An 18,025-nucleotide genomic window follows, 5' to 3' on the forward strand; every position below is an offset into this window, starting at 1 on the left:
TTAAAACTTTAAATTCATGATCTAAAATTTAAAACAAATTGCATTACAGAAATTCACACATAATTCTTAAAACATAGATATAACTAATTAAATAAATTAGAATTATTATACTAAATAATAATTTTAATAATTAAATTAATATTAAAATTCACTTAAACATAAAAGATCAACACAAATCAAATAATCAGTCTAACATCACAAATCAATTATTATTATTTATAAATAATAAAATTTCGAAATTAAAACATCATCATTCATTATAAAATTGTAACAATCTCACTGTTAAGATTTCAAAATACAAATCAAAGCTAATTTAAAAAAAAGATCCTACCTCTCTTTGATTATCCCTTCTTGGATATCATCTCCCCGGAAAGTCATCTCCTCAATCCTCCTATTATTAGGCTTAGTAGAGAATGAGGGATGAGTAGTCCATTTATATAGGAGAAGATGATCTCCCCGAGAGATAAGTAATAATTTAATTTTTATTTTTCATTTATTTTACATTTGCTTTCACACACAAAAAGGTAATATAATATTTTTTTTATAGTTCATGCACAAAAATGGAATGTAAACTATTTACTTCCTAAATATCAAATCACATATTAGGAAATAAATCAATTAATAATTTAATTGATTAGTAGAATTCCTAACTTATCCATGTGATTAAGGAAACCAAATTTAATTATTTCCTTAACTATAATACATAAATATAGAAGTTAATAATGAAGTAATATATCATTTATAGTAATTAATTTATGTTAATGAAGAAATTATCGGTGATTACATTTCTCCCCCACTTAATAGAAATTTGGTCCCCAAATTTGATTAAGAATAACATTAATCAATATAGTTAGCTTTTGAAATACTAAGTTGGATAAACCTAAATTAGCTTGAAAAATATTTTAATTAAATATACCACTCAAAAACTTTTCAGTCAAAAATATATATTTATATATTTTTAAAATAAAATATATGACAAATTAATGAAATTTATTGAATAAATTTGGTTTTAGATTACCCAAGTATATCAAATTCTATATCTAATAAATCAATAAAATTTTTAAATTTTAAAAATTAATTGATTGTTGACATAAGATATAAGTTGAGGTACAACTCAACAAAAGCAATTGAAATGATGAAAATTTATCCAACTATTTAACATATATTTTTTTATAATTTCGAATGATTTATATTATATATGTATCAAAGAAATAACATTATATCTAATTCTCATTAGACTCGTCATTTCATTAAACAAATAATATCTGATAATTAATTTTACATTAAATAAAAACTATATTTAAATTAATTACTCGTACAACTAAGTTTAAATATCAATGCACGATCAAATGTATTCTAACTTTAAAGTCACATATTTTATTAATGTCAACAATAACTTCTACAAACTATCCTAATATATGTCAAATTTAATCTTAATTTTAAGAATAATATATGGTAACAAAAATTATAAAGGTAAATACTTTATATTTATAAATTTCCTATAAATTTTTTGCACTTAAAAGTATCAAAACTTTTACATTAAGAGAGAATAACTGAAACTTACTATAATCTTAATGAATAACTAAGTCATATATATTTCAAAAATAGAATAATATTCTATAATTAAATTAATATCCCTAATCTACTTTTCAAAAAAGGGACAAGAGGATCATGGAAAAATCATATTAAAAATATAAAATCTTATGGGAGTTTATAAGACAAACTAATACGACACTTATTTTAATTTAGAGAAAATTTAAATTTTGACCTTCTATAATCCTATTTCAAATCATTTAACGAAATTCAAGTAACATCTTTAATCAACTATCCTAACATATGTCAAATTTAATCTTAATTTTAAAGGTGTTACTCCGTTAACGAATAAATGTTGTTCATAAATCAAGGTCACGAATGTACTTATATTTTGGAAGATAATTGACTCAAAACACATTGAATTTAAGAGGTATGGAAAGATAACTATTCTTCTTTATGCCATTACACCATTCACTCCATGTAGACCGCATTGTCATGAACGGTCGTTGCGCACTCGCAACAACTTCGTTCAAAGAACCGTTCGTCACTTTTGCATGCTTGAACACAGACATGGCAGCCTGTTTTACCTTGGTTTTGTATGTTTTTTGTTGTAAAAATACATATTCGAATAGGTTACAGCGCACAGTGCAATCGCTCACCATGTCGAGTCAAAAAGCCCCAAAATGACTCCGTTTTCGTGTGCCGTGGGCTGTTTTTTGAAGCCCGCTGTAGCGCGTGAAATGTCAGCCATCTCAGCACCCTGGAATCCCCCAGGTGGCATAGGGATGGATGGGGCTTCGATATATTGTCGGACATTGAAAAATCTTCACAAGTTCGCACACTAACTTGACGGGAACTTGCCTTCGCACCCGGCACCCGGTGAGCAGTTGTTTGTGGACTTGCAACTATTCGTTCTATCTTCTAAAGTTCTTATTTTCCTCCTTCCTCTCTTTTCTCCTATGCACACAAGGTGCTTGCTGAATTGCTTGTAAAACTTCCCTCTTTGCGAGACGTTGGGACTTGTCCATCGCTCGTTTACAATTTAATCAACTTTCTATTTTATAGGTCCTTGGGACATGTACGAGGTTACAACTAGACTGAACCTTTACAGACGCTTATGTCACAAGGACGCCTCAAGACTTAGGCAATTCTAGCTAAGTCCATGAAGTTGGCGCAAGGGTGCATCGCGACTTAGGTAACTCAAGCTAAGTTTGCATCTTGGTCGCAAGGGTGTCTCACGACTTAGACAATTCCAGCTAAGTCCGTGACAGCATGCCTTTAAGTAACTCTCACCTTCATATGATTTATGATTTGCATATGTTGCTTTACAAGTATTTCCCACTTTCATGAAAGCCACACACATAAAATATTCATACAGTAATGAAAGAAACATTTAAGAAAAATAATCTAATGTTCTCTGATTTGGTCAATTGATTATACAGAAAATTCATAGATTTATCAAGTGGTCATAATCTTAACTATAAATATACTGAACTAAATGAGCTACTAATATAAACCATGATGGTTTCATATCACTGATGACAATCCTTTCCATGTTTCCCTTAAGCATCAATCCTTTAGTCACTAGGAGTACTAGCGTGTCATTCAGTGATTTAAATAGGCACTCGAGCGCTCACTTAGGCACTCGGGCGGGGCGAGCCCCGAGCGTCTTATGTGTGGATCAAGTAGCACGCTTCAATGAGGCATCACCCGGGCGCTTCAAGCGAGCACCCAATTCAAATAAGCGAGCCAAACCAAACTTTTAAGTCTGATTCAATTCAATAATGATGTTTCTTACCCTCAAAAGCCACCCTTCATGCCTGCACAACCCCGAGCCAACCCTAGCGCTACTTTTGCCTCCGTCGCTGACACTTTCTGCAACTGCCTCCGCTGCAGATGCAGCGGTCCGAGCCTTCCTCTGTCAATGATAGACAAGTCTAATGACCTAGCAAGAGTCTGTAGCTTCCTTATATTGTCACTCCATGTGGAGTTCCTTCCACTGTCAAGGGAGAGGACCGCAGGTTCCTCCGCCACTGACGAGCACCCTCTATAGCTTCCGTCGCTACTGCTGCTGCTATCTGCAGCTTCCACCGCTGCTGCTGTCTACAGCTTCCGCCACTGTTGCTGCCAGCTTCTCACCGCTGTTGTTGTCGCTTTCGTGGGTTTCCACTGTCGGTGACCCTTTTATCTCCTTCTGTCACTCCATGTTTCCTTTAGGCATAAATCCTTTAGTCACTACGAGTATTAGCGTCATTCAGTGATTTAAATAGGCACTTAGGCGATCACCTAGGCTCTTGGGCAAGGCGAGGCTCGAGTGCCTCGTGTGTGGACCAAGCGGCGTGCTTTAATGAGGCGCCACTTTGGCACTTCAGGTGAGCGCCCAATTCAAATAAGCAAACCGAACCAGACTTTTTAAGTCTAGTTCGATTCAATAACATTGTTTCTTACCCTTAAAAGCCACCCTTCATGCCCGCACAACCCCGAGCCAACCCTAGCGCTACAAGGGGATCCAATCCAATGGACATGTCTGTCCTCGATTACCGTGTATCTATAGTCCTTCATCCATCTAATATCACAAAGATCGTATACCGGGTATGGTGCTGTCAAACCCATACGGTTTCTACTCGAGTCTTGCTCTAATCGGATTCTCCCGAAGAACTCTTTCTCTCTCAATCCGAATGACCTTGGCCAGGGATTTGTCTAAGCAAGAACATATGAGATATTCCTCTCATGACACCGAGAGTGGATGATCCTCTATCGACACTCAATAGTAAGGTTGACTACCACTCCCGAAGACCTGCTGTGCTAGATCTGAGACATCCAAACTTATAAGTCTGGTATCAAACATTGGAGCACTCATACAGGATATCCTTGGCATCTCAAGTCTAAGGACCAAATACACCACTAAGACTACTGAATCACTATCTAACAATAAGGTATCATCAACTATCCAACATTCCGTAAGTGGATCAATCAGTGAACTCATTCTCTAATGAGCACCTATACTGTATCCCTAGTGTCCTCACATGAGCAACTATGAGACCAGCTATATCCATTATATGGACGGGTATACAGCACACTAGTCTGTCCAGTTATCTCGATGTCCCTCTCGAGTAACCTATGACCAGGATTATTTAGGATCTATGTTTAAAGGCGAATAGGCCTTATTATCGTGATCTCATCATGATCTGATTTCCATTGTACAGATCCAAGGACATCACAATATATATATATATATATATATATATATATATATATATATATATATATATATATATATATATATATATATATATATAATCAATATAAAGTGATAAATACTAAAATATAATAAGTAAAAAGATTATATGATTGGCTTAATCAGTATAAAGTTTACTGGGCACCTATGACTAGCAATATTTTCATCACATAATTATCTCTAAGTTAGAATAGGATACTAATTAGATCCTAAATTGATTTTCGATATTATACTAACACTACCACTATGGCGTGATCAAGTTTGAATGAATCTAGTTTTCAATTTAGTATATTTTATTAAATCTGTGAACATCATGATAACAATATTATTTAAGCATTAGAATAACATATTATTGAAATAGAAAATATGTTTCATAACCATATGTAACAAAGGATTTTACAGCATTGTTCTCATGGCAACTAAAGACGTATATACTTATGATCAGAATTGTATCTAAACGCCACTGTTTCTCGCTCGCTTCTCTTCGAATATAAGTGACTTGACCAAAGAGAAGGTTTTATCGAGTAACCACTCGGTACCTTCTCTTTCGTAGATACCTTTCCAGTGTCATATGGTGTTTATGCTCTTTACGGTGATGAGAGGATCCTTCCGAAGCTTAAGACATAACATGCATGATATATGATATTCTCAAAGCTCATGGTGCTATCATTCAACAAAAAGGATCAAGTCATCTCCATCCGTCTCCCACCTCGACGAGGCAAGTAAAATTTGACCTTACTAGATTAACGTTAAGAGGTAGCAAACAAATAAACTTTATAACGAATTATATCAACATTATTGTATATGGATGAATATACCCAAAAAAAAAAAGTGCTTCATTTTCATACAAGTTAATCGACTCTCTCATCTTAAATCGTATCTACTTGCTCATGTTCATGTTGTCCCTCAACACCATGTAGGAATTGCTTGTACCACCTCGCCGATAACTTTGGTGTCCTCTTCTGTGTATTGTAGTCCACATGATGGAGTCCAAATCTCATGGTGTACCCATAAAGCCATTCGAAGTTATCTATGAGAGACCACACGAAGTAACCCCTAACGTCTGCCCCTTTCCTGCACCAACAGGCACAAGACATCAACTTACATATACGTTTGAGTACTCTATCGAGTGATGTTAGTGAAGCATTTGACATTTGTGAAGGGAACTGATGCATAAGAATTTAACCTCATGGCATTGTTTAGATAAGTAAGATATTGACGCATGGAGTCCACTCTATCGCTGTCATTCAGTAACTCCGTCATCGAAGAGTTGCTGTGTTGGGCATAACCTACGAAGTTAAGAACACATTGATCATAAAGCTAAGTCACGTATGTGATCATGTGATGACAATAATCGAAATCATACGTACCGTTTTCAGTGATGAACATGGGGGTGTTATTGTATCTTCTCATGGTGTACAAAACCACCTCTTCGATGCCGTAAGGAACAACATAGTAATTTGGCATTGCGGTCTGTGAAACGTAATTGAACAATAAGCCACTCGACGAGACCATCTATATATATATGATAGAGCATGACATGAATATAAACTGATATATTTCTTGTGAAGCTTACTGGTTTTCCAATGGGAATTCCATTTCTTTCGGTGTAGATAAATGATTCACCTATATTTCTACTTGACTTGCATGGAGAAAAGGTACAGTCTCTGACATACAAACTAGTATAGTGATTGATTCCAATAAAATCCAACTTATATTGAAGCTTTCTCCTCTCCTTAATTGAGAATGTAGGGAGTTTTGAACCTAAAGCCTGCCGCATTTCGGGTGGATAATCACCATGGATTATTGGATCAAGAAACCTAAAAAACACAAGTACTTAAGGACATTATAAGAACAACAAAAAAGATTCATAAAAAAAAAGAAGACTTAGATTATTGCATTGTTAACAAATATGAAAGGTGAAATTTTTATGGTCTTAAATGCTAACGAGGTGTCCGTAACCAATAAAATGATGGTCTAAAATTAACTCATGTATTCTTATCTATGAAGATAGAGAGATATGACTTAATAACCTCTTCTAATATATAGAAAGACATAATAGAAATAATTTCTTATGTTTCAAAGTATACAACAAGCAAGAATTGTCTAATGATGTATCAAATGCATTAGACTTTGACTCATAGGATATGAGGAAATTAACATATGCATTCTTATCTCCGAAAATAGAGAGATTGTTTTTTATGACTTACTCCCAATATCACAAATGAAAGAAGTAACTTTATCATTGTTGGGCTGACAACCCATGAGTTCAGCTCATAATGAGTTTTAACAGTCCATAGCTCATCTCTCTTTTAACCTAAACTTAAATCTAATAAGGGGGTGTAATGATTGTGAAAAATAGGAAAAAAAACTATAGCAACAGGGCAGAAGCAACGTGATTCAAAAAGAGGAGAAAATGATAGAAAAACAAGAGAAAGACAAGGAAGAAGATAAGGGTAATGTAAAGAGACTCTTCTTAATCATCTAGGCAGTATTCTCATCTCAGGTTAGATCATATCTATAATATATTCTTACTATAATCGGATCTATAATAGATTCTTGCTATAATTACTTGGGGAGATTTTGGATATTGTGCACAGTGGCGTAATCCTTGTATCTCAATTATTCTCTTGTGATTGTTGCTTGGGTTTTGGGTAAGAGACTTTGAGATTTGTATATTCATTATTCTTATAGTGGATTTTCTCTGATTTGTCTCATAGTTTTTATCCTTCACTTTGGAGGGGTATTCCACGTAAATCTTGGTGTCATATTTTATTGTGATTTCATTTAATTTCGCTGCCTGTTACAATCTGCTTGTATTTGTTCGTATATAAAGTTTTCTCTTTTTTATCCCATCAATCGTTCCGGTGGCTACTCCTCCCTCGTAGAACGGTGTTAATGACCTCTTCTAACATATAGAAAGATATAATAGAAATAATTTCTTATGTTTCAAGTATACAAGCAGCAAGAATTATCTAAACTTGCACTTACATGAAAACAAATAAGTTGATAGTACATCTACTAATAGTTTGATGGATGGAGAAATTACCATGCAGCTTGGAAGGACATTACTTGTTGGGCTACCAGAAAGTCCAATGAGTTGTTCCTGAGTGGCTCAAACCAGCACATGAAAATTACAATCCCAATCATGCCTTGCTGTTTCACCTTTAGATTGAATCAAGCAAAGAAAGAAGATTAGAAATGAAAGACATTTTGCAAGTACTATAATAATATCACAAAAACTAATGCTGATTTTAAGTTTACAATTGAACTTATTATTCTGAGGTTCCATATTCAAAGAAGAGGATGCAAATCAGACATCAAACTGAGCTGCATAATACATCACTGTAATCTAACTGGATACTGCTGACCTTCATGAGTCCTTTTGTAGATCCGTGAGGAAGTAATAGATACTTTTTCTTTCCGCAAAAAAAGAAAAAACAAAGAGAGATAAATTCTTATATTTGATGACAAAACTTGTACCTGATATCTCTTCCTATAGATCTCCACTGCGGTAGCATGCGATAATATCGCATTGTGACCGGCTATAAATTCTTTATTGCGATGCCCGGGAGGATACTCTCCGGTGCCATATCCATGTCTCACCATCATATGTGGCTCGTTGAATGTGGTCCAATGCTTCACTCTATCACCAAATTTGCTAAAGCAAACCTCAGCAAAATATCCAAAATCTTTCCTGAAAATTCACATCATGAATGATAATTAGCTCAACATATCTAATAGAAAATGAAATTAACTACAGTCATATGAAAGAAAAGGATAAAGAAGAAATGCATACTGTATTTTTGGACTTAGCCAAGCTCCATATCGATCTTCGAGTTCTTGAGGAATGTCATAGTGACTCAGTGTGACAAATGGTTCTATGCCTGCTTCAATTACGGTATGCGAAGATCCAAAACATTAGATGCTTTATTTTTCGGTGAAGAGATGAAAATGTTCCCGAAAAATATAAAATCAAACTATTAACTTCAATAACAAGTCATTTAGTGTCGTAATCGACTCGCTTAAGTTTGATATGATCGATGTGAGCACTCTTTTGTTTGTGTGAGAAACAAATAATGACATGATGACTACCTCTTAGCAACAGGGAATCGATAAGGTTGTTGTAGAATGCTATGCCTGTCGGATTAATCTTCCCATATCGACCTCCTGGCGACAATAACATATAACTGTTACCATACGCTAAGTCCGTGACAATAACATATACGAATTTACAATAACATCCCAAATGGATCATATCATATGATTATGATCACAAATATACTTGGTTAGATAAGATAAAACCTACCGATTATGCATAATTATCCACATAAATAAGCATAAACATAGAAGAATAGAAATCACGCGTGGTTAAAAGTCTATTGAGATAACACAACTTAGTTCTTTGGGCACTAACTTGGGAGGACTCTCGACCATGAAATGGAGAACCTGTAGGAGTTGATTCCGAGTGAATGCATCAGCTCAATATCTTCCTGCATAAATCACTCCTCTTGATTAGAACGTGCAATTTGGGTGACATAAATACGATGTAATCATCAGCAACACAGACGTAGAAAACTAGAATATGAAACTTTCAATAATCTAAGTATTATTGTTCATGCTTGAGATGTGCAAATATGAAACAAAACAGCCCTAAAAGATTCAACTTTAAATTTGGAGGTTAGGTATAAACTCCAATAGTTCGATTCAAGGTTTCTCCTCATTATTAATATAGCATGAAAGAGACTCGACTCAGCTATGGCGTGAAATCACAAAACTAGTAGCTAAATAGGAGCCTAAAAGCCTACTACTCATTTGTTATCATGAACAGAGATACCATGTAGATGTGGTAATGATCAGCTGCAACATCTCCATTGCTGCCATCCTTTATCTTGCCTCCTGTACAGTGGAAGAACCAAAACAAACAAGCATGAATGATACATACAAACTTGTGTTCATCTGCAGAGACTCGACAAGTTGATGGATGAAGAAGAGGCAGGAGGGTCGAGTAATATAAACATGGTAAGAGAGAGAGAGAGAGACATGACATACCTTGTGAGTGAGTGAAGACGTCCCAGTTGCTCAAGCTTTTGTTACCTTCTTGATATGCACCCTCGATCTACGATCAAAAGAAGTTTGAGATTGCGAGAGAATTCAACAGTAACCTATTAAATGCAAGCTGACTTGTCCAAGTATTAACTCTCTTTCTCTCTCATAAAATCTATTTGTTTACCATCCAAAGAAAGTCATTTCATACTATTGGGATAGGTAAGTATTTTAAGATTTTGAGAATTAATGTCTTGGAGAAAAGAAATAAAAAATTCTTTCATAAAAATTAGGGTTTTATCTTTGGGGAGTATTGAATTTCTCTCCACGTTGTGTTGTATAAAGTAAGACACCGCGGTTTACAAAAGAAAATTATAAATTCTTTCAGTTTTACCTGATGAAAATTTTAATTATTTTATAGACGTAAGTGAGAGATATCGAATCACGTTAATCTTATATCGATTTTTTAATATATTTTTTATTTATTAATTTTTATTTTTTTATTTAAAAAAAATTATTATCCCCCTTCTCCACCTAATACAGTACTTAAAAAGACATGGCCATATCTACGGTCAGTAGATGGATGAATGCGTGAAAGACATCACATCGCAGCGAAAGTCAACATCAAACAATGTGGCAAAGAGCCGCAAGGAATCAAGAAGACTATTCCTGCACAAGTATCGATGTTCTGTTTCGAGTGTTATCTCCTTCCCGTGGCCTTTGCGTTTGACGAAGATGTCGGGGATATTATTAGGTAATAGACCTTTCTTAAGTTCCAACAATGAAGGAGGAGGAGGAGGAGGAGGAGGAGGAGGAGGAGGAGAAGCCACTCACTCACCCAACAGATTTCCTTCTTTTCAAAATGACCGAGATGAGGAAAAAGAAGGAAAGAGAAGATGAAAGTTATCAATATTATTGTCCTCTCTTTCTTGACAAGATTTGACCAGCAGCAATCGATATTAGCGCACGCATCACTGCAGTCTCCTACTCTTCTCGTGACGGATGATCCTCTTCCCGACTCCATACATAGCGTACGATGGTGGGAAGAGGAAGTGACGAGTACAGAAGGAGGAAGTGATGAGTACCTGGTAGGCGGAGGTTGAGGTCCCGAAGAGAAAAGATGGAGGGAACTGATCCCGGCGGAGAGCACAAGTGGTGGAAAACAACGACTGCACGAGGAAGATGAAAGCGGATGCGAGGACGACGACGACCTTCTTCCTCCTCTCCATATGCACGCTCTATTCGTACGTCCACATGCAACCTGGGATCGCCGACCGACCTGTGCGTCAACCTTCCTTCGGAGTAGTAACCGATAGGGTCGCTTATCTAGTTGGTCAAATAGCCTGGAGCTGGAGGACTCACGAGTGGATCTCTGAGCTAACTAACATGGCCAGCGATGATCGATCAGCTCGGCTCAAACGAGTAGGAACAGTCCTCTTTTGGATTTCCCAAACATATTGTTTTATTTCTTCCCTGTTTAATCGTCATCGGGATCTCACTCAGATTAAAATGCTGACCGACAACTTTGGTTGCTACGGATCAGATATTGTGGATTCTTTACGCACTCATTTCAATATTCTAGTGGTCCATATGAGCCGCGTGGATGGTAGATTAATCGACAAATATAGATGACACTTGGATTCCCCAGTGAGATGTTTCATCGGATGGCGTCCAGTTGTCCACGTGGCCAACATGGGGGATCAACGACGCACGATTTGTTCGTGGAGATGCTGTGTACAGCTAAGTCGATGTCGCTTGCGTTGCGTGTTATTATTATTAGCGCATGCATACGAAAACGTGTTATATTTTAGCCCAATGTGACTCACGATTCAAATATCCACGTCGTTTCTGATGTTTTTGACGTAGAAAAGAAAACAATGTTAGCGACGTGTGTGATGCCAAATTTTCTTTAATGAGGAAGATGGGATAGGATGGTGTTGGAATATACTGTTTAAATCTTTTAAAATAATTTATTGAATGAAATGACACCTAGGTGTAAAAAATATTTGATTCTGGGTTTTTTTGACCGAAGCCTTTTGTTGCTATAATTTTATGGGTGTTATGGGGGGCTCATAATGATATTGTTTTTATTAATTTGATGCTTTTTTTTTTAGTTTGTTTTTAAAATTATCTCATGTATTCATATGAATTATGTTTTAAGTGTTGTCGTCACCGTTGACTTGGTCGAATCAAATTAAACTGTGATGGTGATATTAGCTTTATTACTAATAGGTACTTTAAGAAGCTAAGTAGCAATTATCACTAGGATAGTTTCCGTCGAAATGGATGAATTTTGATTGTTGTTAGAGATATTTCTCATTAAGAAATGAGGGCCAGAAGATCCCAGGATAATATTTGCGCTAACTCAAATATTTTGGGAGCTTGTCACATGGTTGTTAGTCCAAAGTAACCCTTTCTTTATATTCGGGGAACTCAGTGTATGACAAACTACCAGATAGATCATACAGCCAGAATCTTTGGCCTCTTCCTTGCAAGAGTTGAAATCAAATAGATAGATCTGTTATGAAGATCCGGACATTTGAATATATGGCTAATGTCTCACCTCTAACTAACAGATGCACACAAACACGGCAAACCATCAATGTTTAACCACCGGCATTTATAGGTGTCTTGAAATGACTCCAAACACCAAAATTGCCAGCATTTCACATGGACAGAACATTAATGCTCAAAGGATAAGTTAATGACTCAAGTCACGCAGCTAGCCACTTCCAGATATTATTATTTATAGGTGTCGATCTAAATAGTTGTTTCTCTTGTTTTCCAAAGGAAGACAACAACAAAAGCTTAGCCTGCAAAACACAAGAGATGGAGTTGTTTCCAAAGGTAGACACAACAAAAGCTTAGCCTGCAAAACACGAGAGATGGAGTTCTAAAGAACACTGGCTATTAGAATTCACTTCTTGGAGTCGCCAGGAGCATCATCCTGCCAAGTTGCTCGCCATTGCTTGTCGTACATAGTCGTTTCCTCGAAGAGCTTATTTAAGTTCTTGATATCTCTGTTTTCCCTGATCAGCAGTACCCAAACTACGGTTGCAAATAACATGGTTTTGCAGAAAAAGTTACCCGTTTGACCAACAAGCCCGATGCCGGTTAAGCTATCGATGAAATAAGCCATGAAAAAACCAATCATTGCAGCACGACCTGCATAGTTGTCATGGTGTAAGATAATTTACTATTTTCGTTGACCGATTCATCCACAGATCAACAAGAGGCAATGTAATAACCCACCATTGAGTTTCTCAGCTTCAGGAAGGTGAAAACTTTTGATCCATGCCCACCAGGGTATGATTGATGTATCAAATATTACAGGTTCGTCCATACTTGAGGCTTCAGGATGGTCTTCAAGCCATTTTCTCCTGCTAGCCTCTAGATGACAAGACATTCATTCTATGAGAGAGACATAGTTTGCAAACAACATTTCTTGATCAGCTGGAATAAATCTTGTGTTACCAGGTATAAGCTCTTTCTCTATTACATTTATTTGCATTCAGGTCTAATCTGCATCTAAAACATTTATTACTCCCATGTGAATAATATGTTAAGCCAACAGTTCTGTTGGAAATTTGTAATTAAACACGACTAATGATAATTATGAGGCATTCTTTCAGGACAATACAAAACAAAAATTTTCAACAAAAACATGAGCTGACAGATACGATGTGTATTTCTTACCCAAAACCAGGAGGTATCTAAGCAGAGATTTGATGAATTTCTCTGAAGACAAGCTTGGAAGTGTTTGTATATAATAATTTTCAAAAAAATTGTAAATTTCCAAACTACATCTGATACTAAAGAGGATTAATAAGAAACATACTACTGTTCAAAGAAGTTGCAGAATCTGCATGGAAAAAGGCCCCTGCCAGGATTTGTTGCACCAAATTAATCTTTCCTTATGTTAGAAAATTGTACGATCATTTGCTATAACCTATGAACCATATGAATGTGAAATAAATATGCTAACAGACAACACAAAGGAAAAAAAATCAAACAATACCTTGCAACTTTAACTTGAGCCATTTGAGAAATAACTACAACCTTAAATTATAATAATGTAATCAAGGTTACCACATAAGTAAAAGGATTTTTTGTGGCGATTTGATCTTCTCTATACCTTTTTTTTTTCTGTCTTTTTAAGTTTGTTATTTGGAGATGGAAACTGACGAACAATATGTAGGAGTATGTAGGTTAGAGGAAAGACAGCGACCAAGCTTTATCTAAAGTGGCTAGCTCCACCTTGACTCTTCATCTTCCTCAATGCTCTTAAAGTCGTTACTCTGTTAATGAATAAATGCTGTTCATAAATCAAGGTCACGTATGCACTTATATTTTAGAAGATAATTAACTCAAAACACATTGAATTTAAGAGGCATGCAAAGATAACAATTCTTCTTAATGCCATTACACCATTTACTCCATGTAGACCACATGCCTTTAAGTAACTCTCACCTTCATGTGATTTATGATTTGCATATGTTGCTTTACAAGTATTTCCCACTTTCATGAGTGCCACAAACACAAAATATTCACACAGTAATGAAAGAAACATTTAAGAAAAATAATCTAATGTTCTCTCATTTGGCCAATTGATTATACAGAAAATTCACAGATCCATCGAGTGGTCACAATCATAACTATAAATATACTGAACTAAATGAGCTACTAATATGAACCATGATGGTTTCACATCACTGACGACAATCCTTTCCATGTTTCCTTTAGGCATCAATCCTTTAGTCACTACAAGTATTAGCATCATTCAGTGATTTAAATAGGCACTTAGGCGATCACCTAGGCTCTTGGGCGAGGCGAGGCGAGGCTCGAGCGCCTCGTGTGTGGACCAAGCGGCGCGCTTCAATGAGGCGCCACTTGGGCACTTCAGGTGAGCGGCCAATTCAAATAAGCAAACCGAACCAGACTTTTTAAGTCTAGTTCGATTCAATAACATTGTTTCTTACCCTCAAAAGCCACCCTTCATGCTCGCACAACCCTGAGCCAACCCTAGCGCTACTTCTACCTCCACCAACGACACTTTCTGCGATTGCCTCCACGCAGACACAGCGGACCGAGCCTTCCTCTATAGTCGACGGACGATTCTGATGACCTAGCAAGAGCTCGTAACTTCCTTCTGTTGTCGCTCCATGTGGAGTTCCTTCCATTGTCGAGGGAGAGAAATGCAGGTTCCTCCGCCACCGACGGGCACCCTCTAGAGCTTCCACCGCTACCGCTGTTGTTGTCCGCAACTTCCGTCACTACCGCTATTGCTATCCGCAGCTTCTATCGCTATCGTTGCTATTGCCTGCAGCTTCTGCTACTACCAGCTTCTCACCGTTGTTGCTGTTGCTATCGCTGTCGCTTTCCATGAGTTTCCACTGTCAATGACCCTTTTATCCCCCTATGTTACTGTTAACAGTATATTTTTAATTTAATATCATATTTTTATTTAAATAATTATATTTTTAATTATATTATATATTTTTATATTTTTATATTTCATAACGCCTCGCTTTGTTCGGGCAAGCGCCTAGCACCTTAGGCATTTTGGGACCTTAGCGTCTTTTGACGCCTAGCACTTTTTAAATCACTAGAATCATTTCAGTCCTTATATATTCAATGAACACTAATTTATTATGTGGCACTAAAAGAAATATGAGCTAGAATTTCCAACAACTATAGTTAGAGGATGCGTCACCTACTTTTTGGATGTCCCTTTCCTTCTAGAGAAGGTGGTAACCTCCAAGAAAGAATTTTAAGAAAAGAGAAACAAAATGGAGAACAGAGGAAAAACGAAGAAATTTGAGTGAAGAAAATATTCTTTTGGTTTTAAATGTGTCTTATGGCCAATATGCTTATATATTTCTTGGAGTTGCTGGAAGAAAATCTTATCATCTCATAATATCTCTGTAGAAAGATGACTATAGTATTCTCGAAATACAAATCTATGTAAACAAATAACTCAGTTAGATTACATCATTATCCTTCTAAAATATTAATTTGACCTTAAATTGGACAACTGACTGGTCAAACCTTGATTAAAAGCCTGCCAAACTCTTGTAAAAGCTGTAAGAGACATCCACAAAGACATTGAAGCCATCTTGAGAGGTTAATGTGACAAGATAGAGCCTGCGCTAACCAAGTTGATCACATAGCCTCAACATAAAACTAGGTCTTTGGGGCTGAATTCCTCTCTGGGCTAGTCGATCATACTGAAGCTTCTATCAACCCCCCTATTCTCTTCCCCAAAGAGGATCAGCTATAAGAATCACTCTGACGTTGAGTTGATCAAGATGCATTATTGAGTTTAGACTTTAAGAGTAGGGTTGAGCATGAAGCACAACTCATTGTGGCATTGCCTAGACAACTTAGTGGCCAAAGAGACACAAACCTAGACCTCCAAAATTACTTGGTCATGGTAGTTTAAGCACAGTAGCTACATAAATTTGCGGGCACATTTAATCTGGCTTGGATAAGGGAGATGCACAATATAATATAGTAATGTGATAAGATAGAGCCTGCGCTAACCAAGTTGATCACATAGCCTCAACATAAAAGTAGGTTTTGGGGGCCGAATGCCTCTCTGGGCTAGTCGATCATGCCGAAGCTACTATCAACCCTGCTATTCTCTTCCTCAGAGAGGATCAGCTATGAGAGTCACTCTGTAGTTGAGTTGATCAAGATGCATTATTGAGTTTAGACTTTAGAGTAGGGTTGAGTATGAAGCACAACTCATTGTGGCATTGCCTAGACAACTTAGTGGCCAAGGAGACACAAACCTAGACCTCCAACATTACTTGGTCATGGTAGTTTAAGCACAGTAGCTACATAAATTTGTGGGCAGATTTAATCTGGCTTGGATAAGGGAGATGCACAATATAATATAGTGACCTGAGATGTATTGATAAGGAAACTAGTCCAATTAAATCAGTATAAAAGAAATCAAATACACACCACCTCCTATGATATTGAATAAACCAACCAAATTAAGAAGGATGACTACACTTGTATACTGCTCCTTAAGCATAATGAACCATATAGCACGCGCTACAAACATCTGGAGATCTATCAGGAAGCTAGAGCACAAAGATGATAAATAATTTAACGCAAGTTTGACTTGGGAGACCATATTGATGCACAATCTTGTAAAAGGTCAAGAAGAAAAGGAGGCTTACCGGCATGTATGACGGCGTCCCAATCTGTTCTTCCATTCTTCCCAAACTGCCTCGTATCCCAGGTTCCCCCAACCCATCTCGTGTCCTCGAACTTGAGCGCTTGTGTCTTCACCACGGAACCATCACGAATCTCATGGTGGTGGTACTGCTGCTGCTGCTGATGCGGCTGCTTATTCCTCTCCGACTCCAGAGGACGAGGAGTAGGAGGAACGGCCTCGTCCTTCTTCTCCATATTCCCGTCTGCGGCGTCAGCAGATCCATCCGCGGATCTCGCAAGAACCAGAGATAGGTTCCTGGCAGTCAGAAGTAGAAGAGAGGGCGGCGGTGATGTGATTCTGGGGCGGAGATGGTTACGCTTACAGGATAGGGCACGGAAGATGGTCGGCGGATGAGGAGAGGCCAACAACGCCATCATCGGCATGGGCGTTTGCTTGCTAATGGTTGTATGATGAGGATGTGGGGAATGGTGGCGAGGGAAGAAAGGAACTCCGCTTCAGATGCGCCGTGCTGCAGGGATGGAGGCACAATGTTGTCTTCAACTGCAGTTGGTGTCCCACTCCCACTCCCGCTCCTGCTCCAACTCCCTACTGGTGAAGATTTCCGCTTTAACCAATTAAACCCTATTCTCTCCAATTATTGTTGCAGTTGAGATTGTGCTATCAAGCACATCATAACCCACCACTGAAATCTCTGAATCGCGCATCAATGGAAGAAAACACTTTCTATCTTTATTCGAGGACATACGACATCGACGAAGATTAAAGTGTAGGATAGATGTACGTGATGGTAATATGAGAGTTGATTGTGGTATTATTTAAATTTCTCAAAAATGATGTCATTATTAAGGTGACACCAATAATTTTAATTTTTATAAGGTTGAAGCATTTTACTCATTTTTTTTCATTGCATTAAGTCTAAAGAAAGTTAAATTTATAGTCTTCAAGCTCCAAATAACAGAGCCTCATTCAATGATATTTATTTATTTAAAATCTATAGTTTATTGATAATGTGATATTTG

The 18,025-nt window shown here is 36.9% G+C and overlaps 2 protein-coding genes across 3 annotated transcripts; both read right to left on the reverse strand.

Annotated features, from left to right (window-relative positions):
* Positions 1-5,330: 5,330 nt before the first annotated feature.
* Positions 5,331-11,244, reverse strand: LOC135586176 (beta-glucosidase 18-like). Of its 2 annotated transcripts, none has more exons than XM_065134177.1 (12): positions 10,903-11,242; positions 9,824-9,890; positions 9,609-9,670; positions 9,189-9,264; positions 8,867-8,941; positions 8,571-8,658; positions 8,255-8,468; positions 7,821-7,936; positions 6,348-6,591; positions 6,142-6,244; positions 5,958-6,060; positions 5,331-5,845 (listed from the first exon to the last, which is right to left on the reverse strand). In XM_065134177.1, the coding sequence occupies exons 1-12, from the start codon at positions 11,044-11,046 to the stop codon at positions 5,641-5,643; spliced, it is 1,497 nt and encodes a 498-aa protein (XP_064990249.1). In that variant the 5' UTR covers positions 11,047-11,242; the 3' UTR covers positions 5,331-5,640. The 2 variants fall into 2 exon arrangements, with proteins under 2 accessions (XP_064990249.1, XP_064990248.1); XM_065134176.1 differs by having other exon boundaries at positions 5,473-5,845; positions 8,571-8,661; positions 10,903-11,244.
* A 1,270-nt stretch (positions 11,245-12,514) lies between these two features.
* LOC103970560 (light-harvesting complex-like protein 3 isotype 1, chloroplastic) lies at positions 12,515-17,695 on the reverse strand. The gene is made up of 3 exons (XM_009384376.3): positions 17,008-17,695; positions 13,070-13,207; positions 12,515-12,982 (listed from the first exon to the last, which is right to left on the reverse strand). The coding sequence occupies exons 1-3, from the start codon at positions 17,426-17,428 to the stop codon at positions 12,735-12,737; spliced, it is 807 nt and encodes a 268-aa protein (XP_009382651.2). The 5' UTR covers positions 17,429-17,695; the 3' UTR covers positions 12,515-12,734.
* Between the last annotated feature and the right edge of the window lie 330 nt (positions 17,696-18,025).

The sequence above is a fragment of the Musa acuminata genome, chromosome BXJ2-11 (assembly GCF_036884655.1).
Source record: "Musa acuminata AAA Group cultivar baxijiao chromosome BXJ2-11, Cavendish_Baxijiao_AAA, whole genome shotgun sequence".
NCBI classification, from domain to species: domain Eukaryota; kingdom Viridiplantae; phylum Streptophyta; class Magnoliopsida; order Zingiberales; family Musaceae; genus Musa; species Musa acuminata.